At 48.2% G+C, this 25055-nt stretch overlaps 1 protein-coding gene across 5 annotated transcripts in view; it reads right to left on the bottom strand.

Annotated features, from left to right (window-relative positions):
• Positions 1–881: 881 nt before the first annotated feature.
• EXD2 (exonuclease 3'-5' domain containing 2) overlaps positions 882–25055 on the bottom strand; it is a 50799-nt gene continuing 26625 nt past the window's right edge. For all 5 annotated transcript variants that reach the window (XM_008271823.5, XM_008271822.5, XM_002719541.6 and 2 more), the window contains 7 exons: positions 20806–21062; positions 14529–14655; positions 10777–11108; positions 9377–9483; positions 9049–9184; positions 7499–7855; positions 882–2341 (listed from right to left, as the gene is read on the bottom strand). In XM_008271823.5, the coding sequence (XP_008270045.4) occupies positions 2125–2341; positions 7499–7855; positions 9049–9184; positions 9377–9483; positions 10777–11108; positions 14529–14655; positions 20806–21020 (1491 nt within the window). In that variant the 5' untranslated portion in view covers positions 21021–21062 and the 3' untranslated portion in view covers positions 882–2124. The remainder of the gene's footprint in view (positions 2342–7498; positions 7856–9048; positions 9185–9376; positions 9484–10776; positions 11109–14528; positions 14656–20805; positions 21063–25055) is intronic.

The following is a 25055-nucleotide window of genomic DNA, read 5'->3' as shown; positions in this document are numbered from 1 at the left end:
GGCCTGGCCAGAAGCTCTCCTGGAGAACCCATGAGCTCGCCACAGCAGCCACCGCACCCCGCAGGAGCTCTCACCTCTCAGCATGAGGATCCCTGGAGCAGAGCAAGTAAAGGCCCTACTTGCCTCTCCCAGAGGAGGAAGGTTTCCTTGTAAAGTTTACAGAAGTGACTCAAAACCAGCTACGCAGATTGCGAAACACGAGTTACATTCCATGACTGTATAGAAGTCGAATGCATTTAAAAGCAAATCTCTGAGTGCCATCTTGTGGCAAGCCTGGCTCCAAACACAACCAAGTACGGGCTGTTTTCCCCATTCTTCTCCATCCTCCCCCACCCCCACCCCCCCCCACCCCCCGCAGCCCCACACAACTTGGCCAGGAGGCACTGCCCCGTAAGAACCCACCACACTGGACAAACACTCCTCAAAGTGCCTGGCACTATCCACTTTTAGGCATTTCTAGTTTAGACCCCAGGAGTGCCTGTTTGAGGGTGCATGAGAACAAAGAGGTGTACCGCAGGAGTGGGGACCTCTGTTCTGCCCAGGGCCGTTTACATATTTATAACACCACCTAGGGGCCACACACAACTGTCAACTTAAATCAGCCCACCAGAGACTTACTGGATTCCAAGTCCCGCCTGGGGAAGCCTAGGCAGGGCCAGACCAAGTGATACTGTAGGCAGGCCGGTCCCCACCCTGAGGCCATGCATGTGGGTTTGTGGGCTGCTCTGCGGTGCACCGTGTGTGTGTGTGTGTGTGTGTGTGTGTGTGTGAGGGCCGGCTGCCACGCGGCAGGCACCGCTAGGATAAGTGTCTCCTCCACTAAGGACAGTCACCATTTTAGAAAGTTATACAGAAAAGGGTAACATTGACAGCTCAGTGAGTCTTGTGCTTAGAGGTTTTATTGATCAAGGTTAGAACAATCATCACCAACTTGGGCACAATTCCAAAATAGAGCTCTTGTTGAATTCAGATCTTAAAAGTCCTTTTTAAGCTTGTTAAGAACTTGTGAAATACGAAAGTTTCCCTAGTAGTTTAGAAAAGGTACAATCACTAATAAGTTAATTTCACACTCAATGAGGAGACAGATGTTTTGAGAGACGAAACATCACCCTTGCAAACATCTACTCTATTCACTGATCTCGGGGCCCCAGGCTTCAGGGGGGACCAGGACGTCCTCCATGAACTGCGACCTGACTGAAAGCCTCTGGAGTGAGTATGGGTTTAAAAGAAGTCAGTGTTGCAAAGCTGAGGGAGGCCGGAGCGTGGAGGAGCTGACATGGATCCTGGTTAAATACAATCTTCCCCACAGGAAGGGACTGAGCTAAAATCCTGGCAGTTTTGGGCAGGAAGCGTGCAAGAAGCAGGCAACACACGGCACAAAGGGAGGAGCTGAGCCAAGAACCACGCTCTGCTGGGCAGCGGCCTGCAGGCCCGTCCACCTCGCGGGGAGGGGGGAGGCTTATCCCAGAAGGGGGCTTCCTCAAGGGGAGGGCGGAGCTCACAGCAGGAAGCTGCCCTGTGGTCCCCACGTGGGAAGGGAGCACAGTCACCATGGGAAATCAACAGAAGCACCGTACTCCGGGCGGGTCCCAGCCAGGTGAGTCGCTGGCGAGCACTCAGCCAGAGATGATCCTCAGGAGGCTGAGCTGGGAGCACGGGTCAGACCCTTGGTCCCCTCTCCAGCCTCCGGAAGCACAGTCTCCCTTCCCGCCTGACGGGACTGACACGCTGGGCAGCTCCTGTCCGAGGTCAATCAACGCACTGGACAGGGAAGCAAGGAGCTAAAAACATTTTCTGAGAGTCCCAGCAAGTCGCTTCGGGGAGAATTTGTCGGTTTCCCTCTGCGCAGGAAAGGCAGAGGGAGCAGAGAGCAAATAAAGGTCAAGGTCTCCTTTCTCGTTCACAAAAACAAACCAAGAGAGGAGACGGACCTTGCTCAGTTACAGATGAAAACCACGGCTTTCCTTAAAACGGCAGCCTGCTGCCTCAGAAGCACCTGAGTCCAGCACGGGTTCATATACTGACTGCGCGGCTCCGGCTTTGACAATTAACGACCACGACTCCGTTGCCTTCACTGCAGCACCCCCCCACCCCCGCCCCACCCTGCCCTGGAGGGAGCCGCGCTCACGACAGCTTGACCGCGAGGTCTTCTCCGTACTTCCGGAGCAGCTTCTGATGGTTGTGATCCACGGACCACTGCTGCGGCAGGTGTGTGGGCTGCATGGAGTCCAGGAAGTGCTGGCGCCAGCGGCTCTCGAGCTGCATGAGGGAGCGCAGGCCACCCTGGGTGTGGCACTGCACCACCTTCAGCCCGTGAGGGACGTAGTTTTCATTAGAAATCCTGCGGAGACACAAGAGAAAAGGGCGTGAGGGGAGCAGGCATGGGACGGTGGCACAAACAGCTTCAACGGCTGCTGGCCTGGGGTCTACGGGAGGCGGTCAGACAGGATAAAGGGTTGCAAGTAAGGCCTTTTGATGGGTTTTGTCCCTGTCATAACTGAATGTCAAATGATTGTCAAGTTTTTTTTTTTAATTGTGCTTAAAAACCCCAATGCCACAGGCTTCTGCAGGTTTTTCCTCCATTGGAGCCCCCCTCCATGCTGCTCTGGCTGGAATTCTTTGACTCTAATAAAACCTCAAAAAAATAAAGAAATGTTCTGGGGCCAGCGCTGTGGCGCAGTAGGTTAAAGCCCTGCCATGCCGTGCCAGCATCCCATATTGGCGCCAATTTGCGGCCCGGCTACTCCACTGCTGATCTAGCTCCCTGCTAATGCGGCTGGGAGAGCAGTGGAGGATGGCCTAAGTGCTTGGGCCCCCGCACCCATGTGGGAGACTCATGTGGGAAGAAGTTCCTGGCTCCTGGCTTCAGATTGGCTCAGCTCTGGCTGTTGTAGCCGTCTAGGGAGTGAACCAGAAGATGGAAGCCCCCCCCTCTGTAACTGTGTCTTTCAAGTAAATAAAATAAATCTTTAAGAAAAAAAAGAAATGTTCTGTTACCAGCATCTGCTGGTAGAAATATAAAGGCTAGGGGCTGGCACTGTGGCATAGCAGGTTAAGTTGCTGCCTGTGATCCTGTATGGGAGCTGGTTGGGATCCCAGCTGCTCCACTTCCAATCCTGCTCCCTGCTAATGGCCTGGGAAAAGCAGCAGAAGGTGGCCCAAGTGTTTAGGCCCCTGCCACCCACGTGAGAGACTCAGAAGAAGCTGTTGGCTCCTGGCTTCAGCCTGGCCCAGCCCTGGCCTTTGCAGCCATCTTGGGAATGAACCATGGAATGGAAGATCTGTCTCTCCCTCTCTTTCTCTAACTCAGTCTTTCAGATAAATATATAAATCTTAAAAAAAAAAAAAAAAAATATAAAGGGTACGTTAAATTAGTTCAGTTATTTCTTCTTCCTATTTTGGTACTTCTCACACCAGATCCTTATGTTACCAAGTAGAAGGCAAAATATCATTGAAATAAAGGTTTTTCTATAAAAAAAAAAAAAAAAAAAGACACAGCTGCCTCCCTACTCCTCCTATGAATGCTGTCAGTTCTGCTATTACTAGGCAGCTGGCGACCCCTAGCAGTAACCACAAAATAGATGTCACATTTACTGAAATCTCAAGTAGCATGCTAGGAAAACGGGGGACCAATACAAAATGACGTAAAGGAAGCCACAACTCAGCAAGAAGCATTAACAGGATGATCAACACTCCTCAGGGACTAGGAAGCCCTTAGCCAGGAAGCATACCTGTGCCTTTGGAGAAAAGAAAAGTTGGGCTATACTTGAATTAAAATTCTGTTGTTCAATCCTGTTTTCCTTAGAACACAATAAATTTGGATAACATCAGTTACTCCTCTTGTTTTAGTCATCAAGGAAGAAAACAACTTTCCCTTTTTTTTTTTTTTGACAGGCAGAGTGGACAGTGAGAGAGAGAGAGACAGAGAGAAAGGTCTTCCTTTTGCCGTTGGTTCACCCTCCAATGGCCGCCACGGCCGGCGTGCTGCGGCCGGCACACCGCACTGATCCGAAGCCAGGAGCCAGGTGCTTCTCCTGGTCTCCCATGGGGTGCAGGGCCCAAGCACTTGGGCCATCCTCCACTGCACTCCCTGGCCACAGCAGAGAGCTGGCCTGGAAGAGGGGCAACCGGGACAGAATCCGGCGCCCCGACCAGGACTAGAACCCGGTGTGCCGGCGCCGCTAGGCGGAGGATTAGCCTAGTGAGCCACAGCGCCGGCCACAACTTTCCTTTCTCTTTTACTTTAACCCACTTTCTAGGTAGTCTTTATCTTTACAGACCTATTTGTAGCTTTACTTAGTTCTTTGGTTTTATGCTAATATGCATTTGCTTCAGGAACGCTTTTAGCATTCCTTTCTTTTCAGATGTGACTTTTATATTGGAAACTTTATGTTTCTGAGTTTGTAGCTAACTAGAGGCCCTGCCTATCTATCATCTCCCTCCTACCCATACATACATACACACATACATAACTACATAATAATTTTATAACTGTTTATGTCTCCTTGATAATTAAAAAAATTGTCCTTTTATTTGAAGGGCAGAGAGACAGAGATATCTTCCATCCTGCCACAGCCAGGGCTGGGCCAGGCCAAAGCCAGGATCCTGAAATCCAATCCAGGTCTCTCACATGGGTGACACTGACCCAACCACTTAAGCCATCATTTGTTCCTCCCAAGGTACACACCAGCAGGAACCTGGATTGGAAGTCAAAAGTCAGGACTCAAACCAGGCACTCAGATCTGGGATGTGGGTATCCCAAGTGGCAATGAACTCTGCACAAAATGCATAATTTTTAGTTCTCTGAAAATATCAGCAAGTTTCATATTTCTTGAATATTTTTAAATTAAATCTTCTTTAAGGAGTTGACTGTTCTCAGTCTTAAGCCCAGCATCCACTTATCCAATTCAGTAAGATCTATGTGAAGTGTGAGAGGGGGAGGTAGTTTGATACTGTTTTAGGAAATACATTTGGGAATTAATCAAAGGAGTCAGTCTCACTAATGTGTCATACGATGTCAATAACCTCAAAGAAACTTAGAAAATAATATATATTCAACTTCACACAATAGCTGTAGGGATAAAGATCAATAATAGTTTTTTTAAAAAAACTTCGAAAGATTTTTAAAATGCAAGATGGAATATTAGCAGTTACCAGTAAGAAATCTAAACCCCATCTTAGGGGCCAGCACTGTGGCATAGTGGGTGGGGCCGCAGCCTGCAGTGCTGGCATGCCATATGGGCGTCAGTTTGAGTCCAAGCTGCTCCACTTCTGATCCAGCTCTCTGCTATGGCCTGGGAAAGCAGTAGAAGATGGCCCAAGTCCTTGGGCCCCTGCACCCACGTGGGAGACCCGGAAGAAGCTCCTGGCTCCTCACTTCAGATCAGTGCAGCTCCGGCAGTTGTAGCCAACTGGGGAGTGAACCATTAGATGGGAGACCTCTCTCTCTCTCTCTGCCTCTCCTTCTCTCTGTGTAACTCTGACTTTCAAATAAATAAATAAATCTTTAAAAAAAATAAGTAAAACCCATCTTAGCAGGTTGCACTAAGAAATAATAATGGTAGTGAAGTAGGTAAAGCCGCTGCCTGTAATGCCAGCATTCCATATGGTTCCGGTTTGTGTTCCAGCTGCTCCACTTCCAACCCAGCTCCCTGCTAATGGCCTGGGAAAAGCAGCGAAAGACAACCCAAGTGCTTGGGCGCCTGTTACCCATGCAGGAGACCTACAGTAGCTCCTGGCTCCTGGCTTCAGCCTGGCTCAGCTTTGGCTGTTGCAACCATCTGGGGAGTGAACCAGTGTATGAAAGACCTCTGTCTCTCCCTCTCCCTCTGTAAGTCTGACTTTCAAATAATCTTTTAAAAAAAGAAATAACCATGGCCACTTAATGAAAGTTTATTATCTTGGTTCTACAAGATACAAGGTATCTCTATATGTCTGTTCAATGGATATTTGCAGTATCTGTGATGGATCAGCAGCCTGGGTGAAATAACCATTTCTAAAAAATAAATAAATCCCCTAAATAAAGGCCTCATTCTCCTGCGCATTTCTCTCAATGAATAAAAAGCTTCAAAACTTAAAATAAATAAATATTGTGATTATGATCATAGTTTTAATCAATTCCTTTTTAAGGAAAGTCTTTTCAGCTTTTCTTTATTTTCATGTTATTGGAAGGCAGGCAGTCAGACAGCAAGAGATCTTCCATCTGCTAGTTTATTCCCCAAATACCTGGAAAAGCCAGGGATAGGCAAGGCCAAAGCCAGGAGCCCTGAACCCCATTCAGGTGTCTCCCATGGAAGTCAGGGATTCAAGCACCTATGGCCTCCCAGGGTACACATTAGTAGGGAGATGGATGATCGGAAACACAGAAAGTCAGGACTTGAACCAGGCACTCCAATACGGGATACAGGCATCCAATTGCCTGCCCCTTATTTATTTATTATTTGATAATGGAAACACTAAGCACTTGCTATCAGGATTTTGTGAACTTACTGGCTCAATTATTTCATCCCCTAGTACTGTGGAAAAAAGTGAGAGTTTGGAAGCAGAACTACACCCAGCAGCCCAAAGGTCTTGTCGTCTGAGCCATGTAGCTATTCATTTTTCAGGACCATAAACATCTCGCTTAGGGACACTGAGTTATATCCTATGAATTCGCCTATGCACACACAGGGAAGGTGGGAGAGAGCAAGGGAGGAGGGAAACAAGAGGAAAGTCACTTAAACAGGGACAGCAATTCTGCGCAATATTCCACTCAGTAGGCCGGAACCCGGCAGAGCAGGTGAGACGGGAAATGTGAACCCATGGTTCTCACACCCCTGGGTGAAGGCAGGGATGTAAAATCACCTAGACGGTCCTTCATGCGCAACTTCAGAGATTTCGGGGTATCACTGGACTATCATTTCGTCCTGCGTGCTGACTTCAGGATTTAGCTTTGCACAGAATGTGTAAGACAACTCCCTTGCATCTACACTCTCACACTAACCATGAAAATGACTGGACATTATATGGCATTAAAGAGTCAAGGACAGGGGCTGGCGCTGTGGCGCAGCGGGTTGACGCCCTGGCCTGAAGCGCCAGCATCCCATATGTGCACCAGTTCTAGTCCTGGCTGCTCCACTTCTGAACCAGCTCTCTGCTGTGGCCTGGGAAAGCAGAAGATGGCCCAAGTCCTTGGGCCCCTGCACCCACGTGGGAGACCCGGAGGAAGCTCCTGGTTCCTGGCTCTGGATCGGTGCAGCTCCGGCCATTGCAGCCAACTGGGGAGTGAACCAGTGGATGGAAGACCTCTCTGTGTAACTCTGCCTTTCAAATAAATAAATAAATCTTAAAAAAAAAAAAAAAAAAAGAGTCGGAGATTGTCCTAAGCCCATTCCCACGGTGTCTTAAACCACTAGAGTCAGCTGGATGCCTGGCACTGCACGCAGGCCGTCGAGGCCCCCTCCCCAGCAAACAGGTTCACGGAGCAGGGAGGCCGACGTCCCTGGTTCTTAGGTCGTACCTTGTCTCCAGGTTGGCGGCCTCCTGCAGCATCTCCTCTGTGATGGTGTCTGTGTTATAAAACTCCCTCAGCGCTCGCAGCAGCTCCTCCTTGCGATGGGCAGGCAGGCTCTCCGCGTTGAGCAGGGCCCTGGCCCCGGAACGCACCTGCCGGCGCTCGGGGTCTTCCAGCAGGCGCAAGCCCTCCTCGGAGCCGATGGGCGCCTGGAACTCCCTGGCCAGCTGCTGCTTCAGGTGGTTGTCGTAGTAGTTGGAGATGGCGTGGCAGGAGGTGCAGAGCAGCAGCACGTCGTGGGAGTTGTGGTCCTTCATCTCAATGGGGAAGTGCTTGCGGTACTCGTGCGGAATCACGTTCTTCCTGGAACGGGGCCACGAGAGAGCAGGGCTCATCAGCGTAGGACACCGAGCACACGCAAAGCGAGCAGCTGGCCACCGGGATTCCAGCCTGAGCCTGAACACGACGAGAGGCCTTGAGCACCACACCCAACAGCCTACCTCAAGGCAACTCGCCTACTCCACTCTACCCTACAGGGGTCTTAGGTTCCTGGTTGCCTGCCTCACCCACCCACCTGTTCCTCAGGTCTCTCTCTCCTCGAAGCCAATACCGATCACTTACCATGAGGCTACAGGGGCAGGCAGAGGTTAACAGCCCACCTTTGAGCAGGCCATGCTTCTCGAAGGAGGGGTCTTGGGGAAATGAAAAGATATTCTTGGGGCTGGTGCTGTGGTGCAGTAGGTAAAGCTGTCGCCTGCAGCACCAACATCCCATATGGACACCAGTTCAAGTCCCGGCTGCTCCACTTCTGATCCAGGCTCTCTACTGTGGCCTGGGAAAGCAGTGGAAGATGGTCCAAGTGCTTGGGCCCCTGCACCGGTGTGGCAGACCCGAAAGAAGCTCCTGGCAAGCCCAGCTCTGGCCATTACGGCCATTTGGGGAGTGAATCAGTGGATGAAGACCCCTCTCTCTGTCTGTAGCTCTGCTTCTCAAGTAAATAAATAAATCTTTTTTTTTTTTTTTTTTTTAAGTTTCTTCTCATGGCCCCTGATATCCAGAAAACAACTCTCTATGAAGCCCGGTGACATGAGAAGGCCAGCGTCCTTCATCTGAGGAATCCCCGGCTCTGACATGGCTTCCCGGGTTCAGCAGGGCCCACCTCGGCTTTTGGCAGCAGCAACAGTACAGGGGGAAGAGAAGAGAAGGGAGTCAGCGCACCAAGGCCGCGGAGACAGCCAAGTGTCCAGACACGTGGGCCTTGACACAAAAAGAATCACAGGCCAGAGCAGCCTTCGGGTCTGGACATTGTGTGAACAGCACCAGGGCTCAGGGAGTCCATGAGCCACTCAGGGAGGACGCAGGGACCCAGCCCCTGAAGGAGGCGGTCCGGGGTCCGCCCTGCACAAAGGCAGCGCACTGCTATGGGGTTACCGCGAAGCGGCTCAGAGCCCGGCTGCGCGTGCGCGCTGGGACAGCCAGCCCTCGGCCAGGCTCCGGCAGGCTGCACAGCCCCATCCCCGTGGCGCGGACGTCAGGGCGCCCACGACCGCACTCACCGGATGTAGGAGTCCCGCTTGCCGCACACCACACACAGGTTCTCTTTGACCATCAGGTAGTAGTCTCCCGGGGATTCAGGTCTGCCCGCAGGCTCAAACCGGAGCTTCACCACAAAGGGCTCTTCGCTCACCAGCTCTTGGAGGGGAGAAGGAGGTCAGCGCTGCCTGCGCGCGCCCGCCCGGGGAAGGTGCCCGGCCGTGTCTCTGTGTTGTGGCTACCCAGTCCACGTGTGTCTCCAGGTCTCTCCCTCACATCCCACTGCCCACTCCCGCCACCACCCCCCACCCCCGCCCTAAACAGAGAAGCGAGGACGGCTGAGTGTCCCACCTCCAATGCCCTTGTGCAGGTACCACTGGGCTTTCCTCCGGTCACAGGTGCAGAGGGGCTGTCCATCAGGAGCGTGGAGAAAGCAGTTATCATACAGAGGCGACTTTCTGCGGGGAAGGGAGAGAAACCTCAGACTCAGTGTTTGTCAAGCACTCGGTCGGCTTCCCACGCTCTTCTGAGTCAAACTACTCTCAACACTAGGATCACAATACAAATTATGGAAGAAACAAATAGGGCAAGAAACCACAGTGAACCCCCCATCTGCACTGGGCAAGGAAACAAATTCGTTTATGCCTCTTGATTTTTACTTAATTGACTAGGAGGTTAGGGGGTGAACTGGGTGGTGTTTACATTGCTCTGCTATGAACACAAACAGCACCAGAGCTACAAGAAAACTGTCAAATCACTGCAAATTACATATTTTAAAGTTCAAGCTAAAATAATGAGGACCATGTCAACTTATTTCTAGCTCACATGTAAAATTTCCTCCTATTTAATCATACATTTCCTAAAGGCACGTTGCTACAGGGACCAAACTTCTGTTCCAAAGTACTTAGGAGTCATCGTCCGACAACAAAGGGGTCAGTTGTACTGGAAAGTTCTAGCTGGTGGGAGAACAACACTGGTTCAGAGCTGGGTCCCAGCTAAGTAATCAACCACCAGACGGGTAAGAAATCAGCTGATGTGTTTCTCCTGACGAGATGAAGCCCTTCACGTTACTCATTTTCACAGCCATCCTGAAGCAAACAAGAGCTAATAACTAATCCCCCTTTTAAGGTTGGACAGGCACTGTGGCGTCATTGCAGGTAAAGCCAACGTCTGAAGTGCCGGCATCCCATATGGGCGCCAGTTCAAGTCCCGGCTGCTCCACTTCCGATCCAGCTCTCCGCTATGGCCTGGGAAAGCAGTAGAAGATGACCCAAGTCCTTGGGGCCCTGCACCCACGTGGGAGACCCAGAAAAAGCTCCTGGCTCCTGGATTCAGATCAGCCCAGCTCCAGCTGTTGTGGCTATTTGGGGAGTGAACCAGTGTAGATAGAAGACCTCTCTCTCTGCCTCTCCTCTGTGCAACTCTTCCAAATAAATAAATAAGTAAATCTTAAAAAAAAAAAGTTGGAGAAGTTACAGGCCTAATGTCACATCGGGGCTCAGTGACAAAGTCAGGCTGAAGCCTCATTTCTACTCCAATTGTCCAAAGGTTGAAAAATATAAACGAGGAAAAAAATACACAAACAAAACAAAGGACAGTCCAAATGTCTCTGAAAACAAGGGAAAAGGAAAACACACCCTGGACAGCCTCCTCTGCCTCACCACAGGCCTCGCCCCAGGCCCCTGGCACGGCGTCACATCCCCTGCTGGAGGCTGGGCCCTCGCTCCAGGAGCCAGAGAACTGTCAGTTACCTGGCAGAGTAGCCCACCCCCAGGGGCTTTCTCTTGTGTCTCCTGGGGTCCCGGCCTTGCTGGCTGCCGGGCACCGCTCCATCGCTCTCAGACTTCTTCTTTCTCGGCTTCTGCTGAGACTCAGAGGCTTCCCCAGCAACCTCCTCTCCCAGTCTGCTAACTGCTTTGCTTCGGAATGGGATGTCCACCATATCCCGGCATTTCTCCAAGACTTTCCTCCAGCCAGCGCGGTCATCGCTCTCTGGCACAGCTGACTGCCTAGAGAAAGGGTATCCAAGGAGATGGAGAAAGAGAGCCACTGAAACCTGCGCATCCCTGGCGGCGTAAGTTACCTGGAGAGAAAAGTCAGCCATCAGTGCAATCTCAAAGGCACACCAGACAAAGCAACCTCGCGGGCACCGCAGAGATACGGACAAACCTGAGGATCCTAATTCAAAATGGCCAGTAACCTAGGCACCATGGACTTCCTGAAAACCTTCAAACTGTACAACAGTGAGTTGAACAGCATAAGAATTCTCATGTTCTCTATTTCTTCACTATAATCGCTAAAATAATGACTTTCTCTAACTCCTGGAAAATCCTGATCTACATGAACCAGTGAGGTTTCTTCCTGTCTGCTACCATTCCACTGCACAGCTGTTTCTCAAGTTTAGGGGCCAGTGCCGCGGCTCAATAGGCTAATCCTCCGCCTGCGGCACCGGCACACTGGGTTCTAGTCCCAGTCAGGGCACTGGATTCTGTCCTGGTTGCCCCTCTTCCAGGCCAGCTCTCTGCTGTGGCCCAGGAGTGCAGTGGAGGATGGCCCAAGTGCTTGGGCCCTGCACCCCATGGGAGACCAGGAGGAAGCACCTGGCTTCTGGCTTCGGATCAGCGCGGTGCGCCGGCCGCAGCGGACATTGAGGGGTGAACCAACAGAAAAGGAAGACCTTTCTCTCTGTCTCTCTCTCTCACTGTCCACTCTGCCTGTCAAAAAAAAAAAAAAAAAAAAAAGTTTAGGGAGAGGCCTGACAATCAGCACACGAAATCCACTTTGGGGCAGTCACCCTTCAGAATGGCTGAAATTATTACTAAGAGGGCTGTGTGAATATCAATCAGAAAAGGCCCACCATCTTATTAATAACATGTTGAAAACAAGGGAAACAAATGGGTTTCATGGCCAGCGCTGTGGCTCACTTGGTTAATCCTCTGCCTGCGGTGCCGGCACCCCGGGTTCTAGTCCTGGTTGCTCCTCTTCCAGTCCAGCTCTCTGCTGTGGCCCAGGAGGGCAGTGGAGGATGGCCCAAGTACTTGGGTCCCTGCACCCACAAGGCAGACCAGGAGGAAGTACCCGGCTCCTGGCTTTGAACTGGCACAGTGCTGGCCATAGCGGCCATTAGGGGAGTGAACCAATGGAAGGAAGACCTTTCTCTCTGTCTCTCTCTCACTGTCTATAAATTCTCTCTCTGTCTCTCTCTCTCTCTCTCACTGTCTAACTCTGCCTGTCCAAAAAAAAAAAAAAAAATTGGTTTCATACATGGGCCTCAAGTCAAAATTTTGCCCTGGCATGTTTTTGTTTAATTGTGCTAAGTCATCCTTGTGGGGCCGGCACTGTGCTACAACCAGCGAAGCCACCGTCTGCAGTGCTGCCATCCCACATGGGCAGCAGATCAGGTCCCAGCTACTCCACCTCCCATCCACATTCCTGCTCATTTGCCTGGGCAAGCAGTAGAAGATGGCCCAAGTGCCTGGGCCCTGCACCCACATGGGTGACCCAGAGGAAGCTCCTGGCTCCTGGTCCCTGTTCAACCTAGTCCAGCTCTGGCTACTGTGGCCATTTGGGGAGTGAACCAGAAGATGGAAGATGGAAGATCTTTTTATATGTCTCTTTCTCATTCTGTAATTCTGCTTTTCAAATAAATAAATTAATAAATCTTAAAAAAAACTTATTCTCCCAAGCAACTAGTGAAAGAAAGGCAAGCTAGTCACTCACAAAAGTAGTCAAAATGAAAACTGATAGGTTTTCCCAACAAAGGGTATAAGAATCTCAAAAGCCTTCTAACAACCAAGCCAGATAAATTATTCTATTAGTAAGGATTTTTTTGACACCTTTAGAATAAAACAAGTTCAGTGGAATTTTCCACCCAGATATAACAATCTACATATTTATCAGCAAATTTTTCTCCCAGAGAAAAGAGGTGTGCTTGAATGTGGGAAGAGTGCTTTTTAACATATGGTTTCCAAATAAGCAGAAACAAAGGCTTTTTTTGTTTTTTTTTTTTTTTTTGACAGGCAGAGTGGACAGTGAGAGAGAGAGACAGGGAGAAAGGTCTTCCTTTTGCTATTGGTTCACCCTCCAATGGCTGCCGCGGCTGGCACGCTGCGGCCGGCACACCGTGCTGATCCGATGGCCCGAGCCAGGTACTTATCCTGGTCTCCCATGGGGTGCAGGGCCCAAGCACTTGGGCCATCCTCCACTGCACTCCCTGGCCACAGCAGAGAGCTGGCCTGGAAGAGGGGCAACCAGGACAGAATCAGGCGCCCCGACCGGGACTAGAACCTGGTGTGCCGGCACCGCAAGGCGGAGGATTAGCCTAGTGAGCCGCGGCGCCGGCCAAACAAAGGCATTTTTAACAAATGGTGCTGAGACAAGGGGATACCCCATGTGAAAGATGAATTTGAAACCTTCTCTCAAACATATACAAAAATCAACTCAAAATGGATCACAGACCGAAGTGCAAAAGCTAAACTTAAAAGAAAATGTAGGAGTAACCCTTCAGGACTTTGCATTAGGGGACACTTTATTGGATATGATAGCAAAAGAATAAGCAGTAAAAGAAAACATAGACAACTGAGCACATCAAACTTAAACTTTTGTGTTTGATCCCATCAAGAAGGTGAAAAGATAATTTGTACAATGGGAAAACATATTTTAAAATAACGTATCTGGGGACTGGCACTGTAGCGTAGTGGGTGAAACTGCTGCCTGCAGTGTTGGCATCCCATATGGGTGCCGGTTCGAGTCCCGGCTGCTCCACTTCCGATCTGAAAGCAGAAGGCCCAAGTCCTTGGGCCCTTGCATCCATGTGGGAGATCTGGAAGAGCTCCAGGTTCCTGGCTTCAGATTGGCCCAGCTCCAGCCATTGTGGCCATTTGGGGAGTGAACCAGCGGATGGAAGACCCCTCTCTCTCGCTCTCTGCCTCTCTGTAACTCTGCCTTCAAATAAATAAACAAATCTAAAAAATTTATACATTTGTACTCATGGAAAAAATTACATTTTCTGAACGGCCTGGCATACAGTGAGTGTCCAGGGTGTAACTGGGATTCTTACTCTATTATTTAGGTGGCATATACATTGTAGTCCAGTCTATCCAGTACTTTTATGGTATTATGAGGATTAGAATATTTAAAAAATTACTCTTTGGAGGCAACAACTGCTATGCTCTCCAGCTGCTGTGATAAGAACACTTGGTCCTGGGGCAGGTGTTTGGTCGAGTGGTTAGGAAGCCCATGTCCCACCCTGGAGTGCTGGGGCTCAGTACTCAGCTCCAGCCCCTGACCGCAGGTTTCTGCTGATGCAGATCCCCGGAGACGGTGAGGCCAGCTCAGGTAGCTGGTTTTCTGCGGCCCACACGGGAGACCTGGATTGAGTTCCTAGCTCCTGGCTTCAGCCTGACCCAGTCCTGGCTGTTGTGGGCATTTGGGGAATGAGCCAGTCGATGGGATCACTCTCTCTAAAGTAAATAAACAATAACAAATTGTTTTAAAAGAATACCTGGTCCTCTGTAAGATTCTCAGCATCCCAGTTGCTGCAACGAAGTTGAAGGGACTTGTCAAGGGGGAAGTTCAACACAGTCTCAGCGAGCGATTTCAGGCTAAGACCATTACGGAGCAAATTGTTTCTAAAAGAAATAAATAAAATCATGTATCAAAAGTGGGTAACGGATATGAACAGGAACATAAAAAAGATGAATAAATGGCAATGAGCATCTAGATAACTGATACCCTCCCTAATCATAAAAAAAAAAAAAAAGACAAATTGGAGCCCGCGCTGTGGAATAACATAGCAGATAAAGCCACCACCTGCATTGCAGGCATGCCATATGGATGCCGGTTCAAGTCCTGGCTGCTCCTCTTCCAATCCAGGCTTATGGCCTGGGAATGCAGTGGAGGATGGCTAAAGTACTTGCGCCCCTGAACCCACATGGGAGACCAGGAAGAAGTTCCTGGCTCCTGGTTTTAGATCGGCCCAGCTCTAGCTGTTGCGGCCATTGGGGAGTAAACCAGCAGATGGAAGATCTCAGATCTCTCTCTCTTTGAGTTTGACTCTGCCACTCTAACTCTGCCTTTCAAATAAATAAATAAATCTTTAATAAATAAATGAAAAATGGACATAATTTTTTCTATCAGATTGCAAAGATTTTTTATTTTTATTTTAAAAAAAGATTGTATTTATTTATTTGAGAGGCAGAGTTACAAAGAGAGGGTGAGACAGAGAGAAAGATCTTCCATCCGCTGGTTCATTCCCCAAAAGGCTGCAATGGCAGGAACTGGGCTGATCCGAAGCCACAGCCAGGAACTTGTTCTGGGTCTCCCACATGGGTGTGGGAACCCAAGCACTTGGGCCATCTTCCACTGCCTTCCAGGCCATAAGCAGAGAGCTAGATTGGAAGAGGAGCAGCCAGGGCAGAGGCTTAGCCTACTACATCACAGTGCTGGTTCCAGCAAAGATTTTTAAAATTAACTATACCTAGTATCTATCAACAGAACATGAAGAAACAGGAAATTTCATCTAAAATTCTTAAACATTTTTACATCTTTATTAGAACAGTTTAATAAATAAATATCAAACTTTTGAATATGATGTCCCACATTGGAGGTCCTGGCTTCAATTCCTGGCTCTGACTCCTGACTCCAGCTTCTTAGCAACGCAGATCCTGGAAGGCATCAGTTAGATGGCTAAAGTAACTGGATTCCTGCCACCTACATGGGAGACCAGGACTGGATTCAGCTTCAGTTCTAGTCATTGCAGTCATTTGGGGAGTGGGCTGGCTGGTGGAGGCTCGCTCATTCTCTCTGTCTCAGTGTCTGTATCTCTCTCTCTGCTTCTCAAATAATATTCTGAAATTTGAAATTTATTCTAAGCATAAATATACTTAGTAGGATTCTCATTGTAGCATTAGTGATAGTAGGAAAGAACTGTAGACAACCTAGTCGTCCATTAATAATGTTCGTGTATTACTTCTCACATTTGAAAAAGAAATAAGGCTGTTTTTAGTGAGGAGGTGACAATACAATAAAACCATTAATAATAACCTGCTCTCTCTGCTCTTCAAACAACTTCTGTTTAAAATCATGATCAGGGGAGAGGCAACAAGTGTTGTGGCATGGCGGATTAAGCTGTTAGTTGGAATGCCCTCAAACCATATTCAAGTGTTGGTTCCAGCTACCCTCTGCTTCCAATCCCGCTTCCTGCTAATGCATCTGCAGGGCAGCAGATGATGGCTAAAGTGGTGCAGACCCTGCCATCCACATGGGAGACCTGGATGGAGTTCCTGGCTCCTGCAGTCACTTGGGAAATAAACCAGCAGATGGAAGACCTCTCCCGGACCCCTTGTCATTTTGCCTCTCAAATAAAATAAATCAATCTTAAGACTAAAAACAAGCCAGCGCTGCGGCTCACTAGGCTAATCCTCCGCCCTGCGGCGCCAGCACACCGGGTTCTAGTCCCGGTTGGAGTGCTGGATTCTGTCCCAGTTGCCCCTCTTCCAGGCCAGCTCTCTGCTGTGGCCCGGGAGTGCAGTGGAGGATGGCCCAAGTGCTTGGGCCCTGCACCCCATGGGAGACCAGGAGAAGTACCTGGCTCCTGTCATTGGATCAGCGCGGTGCGCTGGCCGCAGTGCGCTGGCCGCAGCGGCCATTGGAGGGTGAACCAACGGTAAAGGAAGACCTTTCTCTCTGTCTCTCTCTCTCACTGTCCACTCTGCCTGTCAAAAAAAAAAAAAAAAAAGACTAAAAACAAGGAGTGGGCTTTGTGGCTCAGCAAGTTAAGTTGCTTGGGACACCAATATCTCATACTGGAGGGCCAGTGCGATCCATAGCCGGCCACTCTGCACTTCTGATCCAGCTTCCTGCTAACGCACCTGGAAGGCAGCAGATAATGACTCAAGTACTTGGGCCCTGCCAGCCAATGTGGGAAACCAGATGACGTTCCAGACTCCTGGCTTCTGCCTGGCCTAGCCCTGGCTGTTCGGTCATTCGGGGAGTCAATCACAGGATGGAAGATCTTTCTCTGTCTCTCCTTCTCTGTTTTTCTCTCTTTCTTTCTTTCTTTCTTTCTTTCTTTCTTTCTTTCTTTCTTTCTTTCTTTCTTTCTTTCTTTCTTTCTTTCTCTTTCTCTCTTTCTCTCTTTCTCTTTCTCTCTCTCTCTCTCTCTCTCTCCCCTTCCTTCCTTCCTTCCTTTCTTTTTCTTTCTCTTTCTCTCTCTCCTTCCTTCCTTCCTTCCTTCCTTCCTTCCTTCCTTCCTTCCTTCCTTCCTTCCTTCCTTCCTTCCTTCCTTCCTTCCTTCCTTTCTTTCTTTCTTTCTAGATTTATTTTATTTATTAAGAGTTACAGAGAGAGGTAGAGACAGAGAGAGAGGTCTTCCATCCACTGGTTCACTCCCCAGATGGTCACAACGGCTGGAACTGAGCTGATCCGAAGCCAGGAGCCAGGAGTTTCTTCTGGGTCTCCCACGTGGAAGCAGGGGCCTAAGGACTTGGGCCATCTTTCACTGCTTTCCCAGGCTATTGCAGAGTGCTGGATTGGAAGAAGAGCAGCCGGGACTAGAACCAGGGCCCATATAGGATGCCGGCACTTCAGGCCAGGGCTTTAACCTGCTGCACCATAGCGCTGGCCCCTACTATGCCTTTCAAATAAAATAAATAAATCTTTTTTAAAAATATGGGGCCAGCGGCTGGCGCCGCGGCTCAATAGGCTAATCCTCCACCTTGCAGCGCTGGCACACCGGGTTCTAGTCCCAGTTGCCCCTCTTCCAGGCCAGCCCTCTGCTGTGGCCCAGGAGTGCAGTGGAGGATGGCCCAAGTGCTTGGGCCCTGCACCCATGGGAGACCAGGATAAGTACCTGGCTCCTGCCTTTGGATCAGTGCAGCGCGCCGGCCACAATGGCCATTGGAGGGTGAACCAATGGCAAAAGGAAGACCTTTCTCTCTGTCTCTCTCTCTGTCCACTCTGCCTCTCAAAAAAAAAAAAAAAAAAAAAAAAAAAAAAAAAAAATATATATATATATATATATATATATATATATATATATATGGGGCAAGCACTGTGGTGTAGCGAGTGGGGCCACCATCTATGATGGGAAGGCAGCTCAGGAGGATGGCCCAAGTGTTTGTGCCCCTGCACATACATGGGAGACCTGGAAGAGGTTCCTGGCTCCTGGCTTCAGCTAGGTACAGCCCCAGCTGTTGTGGCCATCTGGAGAGTGAACCCGTGGTTGGAGGACTTCTCTCTTTATCTCTTCCTCTCTGTAACTCTGCCTTTCAAAAAATAAACAAATAGGCAGGCGCCGTGGCTCAATAGGCTAATCCTCCACCTAGCAGCGCTGGCACACTGGGTTCTACTCCCGGTCGGGGTGCCAGATTCTGTCCCGGTTCCCCTCTTCCAAGCCAGCTCTCTGCTGTGGCCCGGGAAGGCAGTGGAGGATGGCCCAAGTGCTTGGGCCCTGCACCCCATGGGAGACCAGGAGAAGCACCTGGCTCCTGCCTTTGGATCAGCACGGTGCGCTGGCCGCAGCGCGCCAGCCGTGGTGGCCATTGGAGAGTGAACCAATGGCAAAGGGAAGACCTTTCTCTCTGTCTCTCTCTCTCTCACTATCCACTCTGCCTGTCAATAAATAAATAAATAAATAAATAAATAAATAAAACTACTGCAGAGAAGTATCTGATACAGGATGTAGGCATCCCAAATGTGTCTAAACCGTTAGATCTACCTCTGCTTTTGTAGACTGAGGGGTTCTTGATTTCACATTTATCTGTTAGTTGGAGTCTCCGGTCCTTGGACAAATTTTTTTTCTTTTTTACTTCTCTGCAGTAAGTGCATAAAAAAAGATCTGGAAGGACAAAGCAATCAGATGATGGCACTGAAGGTGGCAGAGAGGCTATGATGATGATGATGACATTAATAGTCAAGTTGAAAAAACACTGGCTATATGTCAATACAGCTCAATATGCCTGGACTCATTTAATCTTCACACTAACCCTGTGAGGTCGGAACATCATCTCTACTGTACAAAGAAACTGAGAGACAGAAAGGCTTTGTGCCTTGCAAAGGTCACACGGCTGGCCAGTGGCTGCGCAGGGACTGCCACCCACACAGCCTGCTCCCATCAGCTTTCAGCCTCTGCACACGCAGCCATAACAGCACAGAGTGACGGTGGGCATCAGGGAAGGCAGTGCTGTGGGAAGGAGGGGTGCTAGTCCAATGCTTCTATAGTGTTCATTTTTTAAAGCAGTGTATGTTTTAAAGACTTATTCATTTATTTATTTGAAAAGAAGAGTGACAAAGAGAGAGGGAGAGATAGAAATCTTCCATCCTCTGGTTGAGTCCCCAGATGCCTGCAACAACAGACAGGGCTGGACCAGGCCACAGCCAGGAGCCAGGAACTCCATCCAGGTCTCCAACACTGGTGGCAGGAGCCCAAGTATTTAGGCCATCATCTGCTGCCTCCCAGGTACGCCAGCAGGAAGCCCTACTGGAAGCAGAGGCCAGACTCCATCCCACACACTCCAATATCAGATGTGTGCATCTGAGGCAGTAGTGCAACCTGTGCTGTGCCACAATGCCCACCCCGTAAAGCGATATTTTAAGTATCATTTAAAATATTTTTTATGTATAAGTGAGATTAACTTCAACTTTTTTTTTCCTGAGAGCAAGACAGAGAGATTTCCTATCTACTGGTTCATTCCTCAAACGCCCACAACAGCTAGGGCTAGGATAGACTGAAACCGGGAGCCTGGAACTCCAGCAGGGTCTCCCGTGTCGTCGGCAGGAACCCAACCTGAGCCGCCACCTGCTGCCTCCCAGGGTGCACATTAGCAGGAAGCTGGAACTGGGACTTGAAACCAGGAGCTCTGATTTGGGTTACAAGCGTCTCAGACAGAATCTTAATCAGCAAACAAAATGCCTGTCTCCAAAAAGTCTATACTTCACTTATAAGAGCCTTATTTATATTGGTGAAACTAACAAACTAAATTTCATTTTCTACTAAAATATTGTGATAGGCACAGATGTCATTCAGGCCTCCTCTTAGCTTATCAGATTCTAGGGTCTGTCATCTGATGCAGGTGACAGGCTGTGTTAGTCTATACTGCTAGCAATGAGGAGCTGCACATATACATGAAGATGTAATCGAGACTCTCTTTTTAAAAGTTGAAGTAGAATTTCCATAGGGATGGGATTCTAAAGAAAAGAGAAATCTCTTTTCCCCCCAGACAAGGCCTAGGTCTACAATCACTTCTGGCCGAAAGCAAGGTTGGCAAACTTAAATGCTTATCAGGATGAGTCAGGGTTACAAGAGGGGGCGGTGAGGACTCTGGCAAACTGAATAGAGTATGTTCATCTAAAAGGGATAGCCACTACCCAGCCATCTGGAACTATGGACCTGGTATAATTAGATCCTCTACATTTTCAACAGAAGCCAGAAATACAGATTTTTTTTACATTAAATATTCTGAACTTAAAAATTTAAAAAACAAGTCACCATGTGAGGGAAATAAAACTAAAGGACATCTGTAGCCCTAATTTAGCTAGTGGGGCCATCTGTTTACAACCTGTAGCTTACAGAGATAACTTATTAATGATTCATCTAAAAAGACTGTAGGTAACTAAAGTTTTCTCAGCAGTTGCAACATGTCCTCATAAATTAAACGGTCATCTCAGAAGCCTCCAGTTGGTGAAGACCCAAATGTTCCATTACAGATCCCCAGTAATCTACAGATCTTGCTCGGAGAGTTGCCCGCCACGACAGGGTCCAGCACACATACAAACCGCACCTCTGGCGCACAGCCAGGTACCGGAGGTCCAGACAGCCCCTGACAGCGAGGCCATAGTCCTGCAGAAGCTTGCTGGCATCTTCCGAACAGCCCACGCCAACTTTTAAAATGGTGCCATCTGCCAAGATGTCCAGTAACGTTCTTGGTAGCACTCTCCCTCCGTAGGTCAGCTTGGGCAAGCGAATCAAGACACAAAAGCCACTTGTAGAGGCCATTTGTAGGAGTGACAGAGGGCTGGCTTTGCCTTCACAATTCACCTGCAACACAAGAAGAAGAACCAGGTGTACATCCCAGGGCCACTGTAAGCATACCCTGAAACTGTCACAGAAAGGCCTACGAGGCACAACTAACTTCCCAAAGGCAGCACCTGGCCGATTTGGGGCTAAATCTAATGAAATTCCCCTACTAACAAGTGCAATCGACTTTGTAAGGAGAAGCCTAGGCCAAGGTTCCAGAGGGCACAGACTCCAGCGCCTGAAATAGGAGCACTGCACAAATAGTGACCAGCTGACACAGAGGAGCATAGAGACACACCGGCAGTTACACAAAACATACTGGATTTAAAAGACTAAGAAAAAAAAAAAGGGTAAGTAGTGTGCCCAATGATAATGATACATGACTCTTCATTACGCAGACTGTGATGCACATGCCTCCAGAGCCAATTTTGAAAAACAGGTAGGAGAGGCTGGTGCTGTTGTGTAGCAGGTAAAGTAGCTGCCTACAGTGCTGGCATTCCAAAGGGGCACCAGTTTGACTCCTGGTTGCTCCACTTCCGATCCAGCTCCCTGCTAATGTGCCTGGGAAAGCAGAGGAGGATGGCTCGAGTACTTGGGCTCCTGAAGCTACGTGGGAGGCCCAGAAGAAGCTCCTGTCTCTTGGCTTTGGCCTGGCCCAGCCCAAGCCATTGTGGCCACTTGGGGAGTGAACCAGCAGATGGAAGATCTCTCTCTCTCTAACTCTGCCTTTCAAAAATATAAATAAATCTAAAAAAAAAAAAAAAAAAGGGAAAAGAAAAACAGATAGGAAATACAATATTGTAAATAAGTGGAATCTGACAATATAATAAATCTTGGTACAATAAAGTGCTTTCTTAACATTTTCTAGCTCCAAATGGTTCTTATGAAAACAATGTATATTAAGCCTACATTAGGACCTTTATATCTTATGAGACAAAAACAGCTTTATATATTAACCATTCATTTAGACCAAGGTTCGATCTTTTGGGGGTCGTAGGTAAGTCTGAGAAAATGCTGAAAGCTAAAGAGGTTATCACTAGAAAAATTTACATACCAAATTCACACACACACGTTCAAGGGATTAAAGAGCCCACAAAGATATCCACAGAACCTAGGTTAAGCAACCAATAAACTCCAATCCTTCTCTGTTTTCAGGAGAGGAAACTTGAGGTCTGTAGGTGAAGCAGTTTGACCAAACAAAGTGAGAAACCCAGGACTTACATTCAGGTCCCAGTGTCTAAAATACATTAAATAAATACCTAGATGTATGCATACATGGATGGATGGATGGAGGGAGGGATGACAGACAGGCAGAGTTGTCTTTTTTTTTTTTTAATAGTTAAGCCACTTAGAAGGGCTTTTTCTTTTTTTTTTTTTTTTTTAAGATTTATTTATTTATTTGAAAATCAGAGTTACAAAGAGAGAGGAGAGGCAGAGACAAAGAGAGGTCTTCCATCCGATGGTTCACTCCCCAATAGGCCGCAACAGCCGGAGCTGTGCCGATCCGAAGCCAGGAGCCAAGAGCTTCTTCCAGGTCTCCCAAGTGGGTGCAGGGGCCCAAGGACTTGGGCCATCTTCTACTGCTTTCCCAGGCCTCAGCAGAGAGCTGGGTGGGAAGTGGAGCAGCTAGGACTCGAACTGGCGCCTATGTGGGATGCCGGCACTGCAAGCAAGGGCATTAACCCGCTGCACCACAGCGCTGGCCAGAGTTGTCTTTTTAATAGTGTTTTTGGACCGTGCTTAAGATCTACCATATTCGGGCCGGTGTTTGGCGCAGCAATTAATCACAGCTTGGGGAGCCCACATCCCACACGGGAGTACCTGGCTTGAGTCTCGGCTTTTCCATTTCTGATCCAGCTTCCTGACAATGTGTACCTTTGGAGACAGCAGATGATGGCTCAAGCACTTGGGTCTCTGCCACCCATATGGGAGACCCAGCTTCAGTCCTGGGACTTAGCCTAGTCCAGCCCTAGCTTTTGCAGGCATCTGGGGAGTGACAGTGGATGAAAGATTGCTGTCTCTGTTTCTCCTTCTCTCTCTGTCTCTACCTTTCTAATAAAATGAAAATAAAAATAAAAAAATAAGTAAAATAACAAGTAAAATTTTAAAAAAGGTCCAGAATATTATAATCACGGTTTTTTCACTAGGAATCCATTGGAAGAATAATATTCCAACCACACTGAATGTGTGCTATGCAACCATTTCAGAATGTTATAGAAGCTCTAAGGTAAAAATTAACCTGCAACTTGCATATTTGAGGTTTCACTGGAATTAGAAATTAGCCTTCATTTACAAATTTTATTGTATTAGTTCAAATGAACTGGATTAGAAATATGCACAGAACAGCATTAAACCTAAAATTTTCAATACATGCTAGTGAGTGGAGAACTGTGTATTAGGATAACCTGGGACCTCATTTTCAAAGTTTGACTTAGGGGCTGCCACTGTGGCATACTAGGTTAACTTCTGCCTGCAACACCAGCATCCCCTATGGGCACTGGTTTGAGTCCCAGCTGCTCCAATTCTGTTCCAGCTCCATGCTGACAGCCTGGGGAAGAAGTGGAAGATGACCCAAGTGGTTGGGCCCCTGCACCCACTTGGGAGACCCAGAAGAAACTCCTGGATCCTGGCTTCAGATTGGCTCAGCTCTGTTCACTGCAGCCATTTGGGGAGTGAGCCAGCAGATGAAAAACCTCTCTCTCTCTCTGTAAATCTGCCTGTCAAATAAATAAATCTTTAAAAAAAAAATAACATGCCTAGGAGAGTCAATTTGGCTTAAAAAATTAGATGTCATCTTATTTCTCATCATTTCGTTTTCTTACATCTTTTGCCTTGACATCATTTAATATTCATAGAAAACAATGGAACCTCTCACTGTTTTATTTACTAGGATAAAATGACACATTTTAATTTCATTAGCATTATTTAATACTGGTATCTAATTTTTTTAAGGCAAGTGTTCTTAAAAATTTTTAAATATAATTATTTTCCTTTTAAATACAAGGTTTTTTTACATTTTATTTATTTTTTTAAGATTTATTTACTTATTTGAAAGAGTTACAGCAAGAGAGGGAGAGACAGAGCGAGAGATCTTCCATCTGCTGCTTTACTCCCCTTCGGCTACAACAGCCAGGACTGGGCAAGGCCACAGTCAGGAGCTAGGAGTTTCATCCAGCTCTTTACACGGGTAGCAGAGGCCCAATCACTTGGGCCATCCTCTGCTGTCCATCCAGCCCATTAGCAGGGAGCTGGATCAAAAGTGTAGCAGTCAGAACACGAACTGGTGCCCTTTTGGGAAGCCAGCATCACAGACAGCAGCTCGACCTGCTACACCACAATGCCAGCCCCTTTTTTCCCATTTTACTTGAGAGAACAGAGACAAAGATCTTCAATTCGATGGTTCACTCCTCAAATGCCTACAACAGCGAGGGTTGGGTCAGATCAGCCAGAATTCAATCCGTGTCTCCCGTGTGGGTGGCAGGAAACCAAGTATTTAAGCCACCTGCCGCCTCCCAGAGTGCACATGAGCAGAAGCTGGGCTTCGCCAGGGCCAGGACTTGACCCCAAGCCTTCAACACACGACACAGGACTCTAAGCTGCATCTTAACTACTGCGTCCCTTTCTGGTTGGTTGTGTTTTTTTGTTTTTATTAATTAACCCATATAAAAATGTTTGAGACATATACAATATATAGTCATGTGTAAACATTTCAGTCATTGGTGGTCCCAAAAGACTATAGTGGAGCTGAAAACTTCCTGTTGCCTGCTGATATCATAGGATTGTGCTACCACAGCACAGTTGTAGAGTACACACAACACAAGAAAGACAACTGAGGTGATGGATATGCCACTTATGTTGACCTAATCATTACAAACTGTCCTCTAGTACTAAAATACCACACTGCATCCCATAAATAAGTACAATTATGTGGAATTTTAAAATAAACATAGAGGGGCCAACACTATGCCACAGCAAGTCAAGCCACTGCCTGTGATGCCAGCATTCTGCATCACA

The sequence above is a fragment of the Oryctolagus cuniculus genome, chromosome 20 (genome assembly GCF_051225735.1).
Source record: "Oryctolagus cuniculus isolate XC-2025 breed Fujian yellow rabbit chromosome 20, ASM5122573v1, whole genome shotgun sequence".
NCBI classification, from domain to species: domain Eukaryota; kingdom Metazoa; phylum Chordata; class Mammalia; order Lagomorpha; family Leporidae; genus Oryctolagus; species Oryctolagus cuniculus.
The sequence above is the reverse complement of the archived record's forward strand: the minus strand, read 5'-3'. Positions and strand labels throughout refer to the sequence as shown.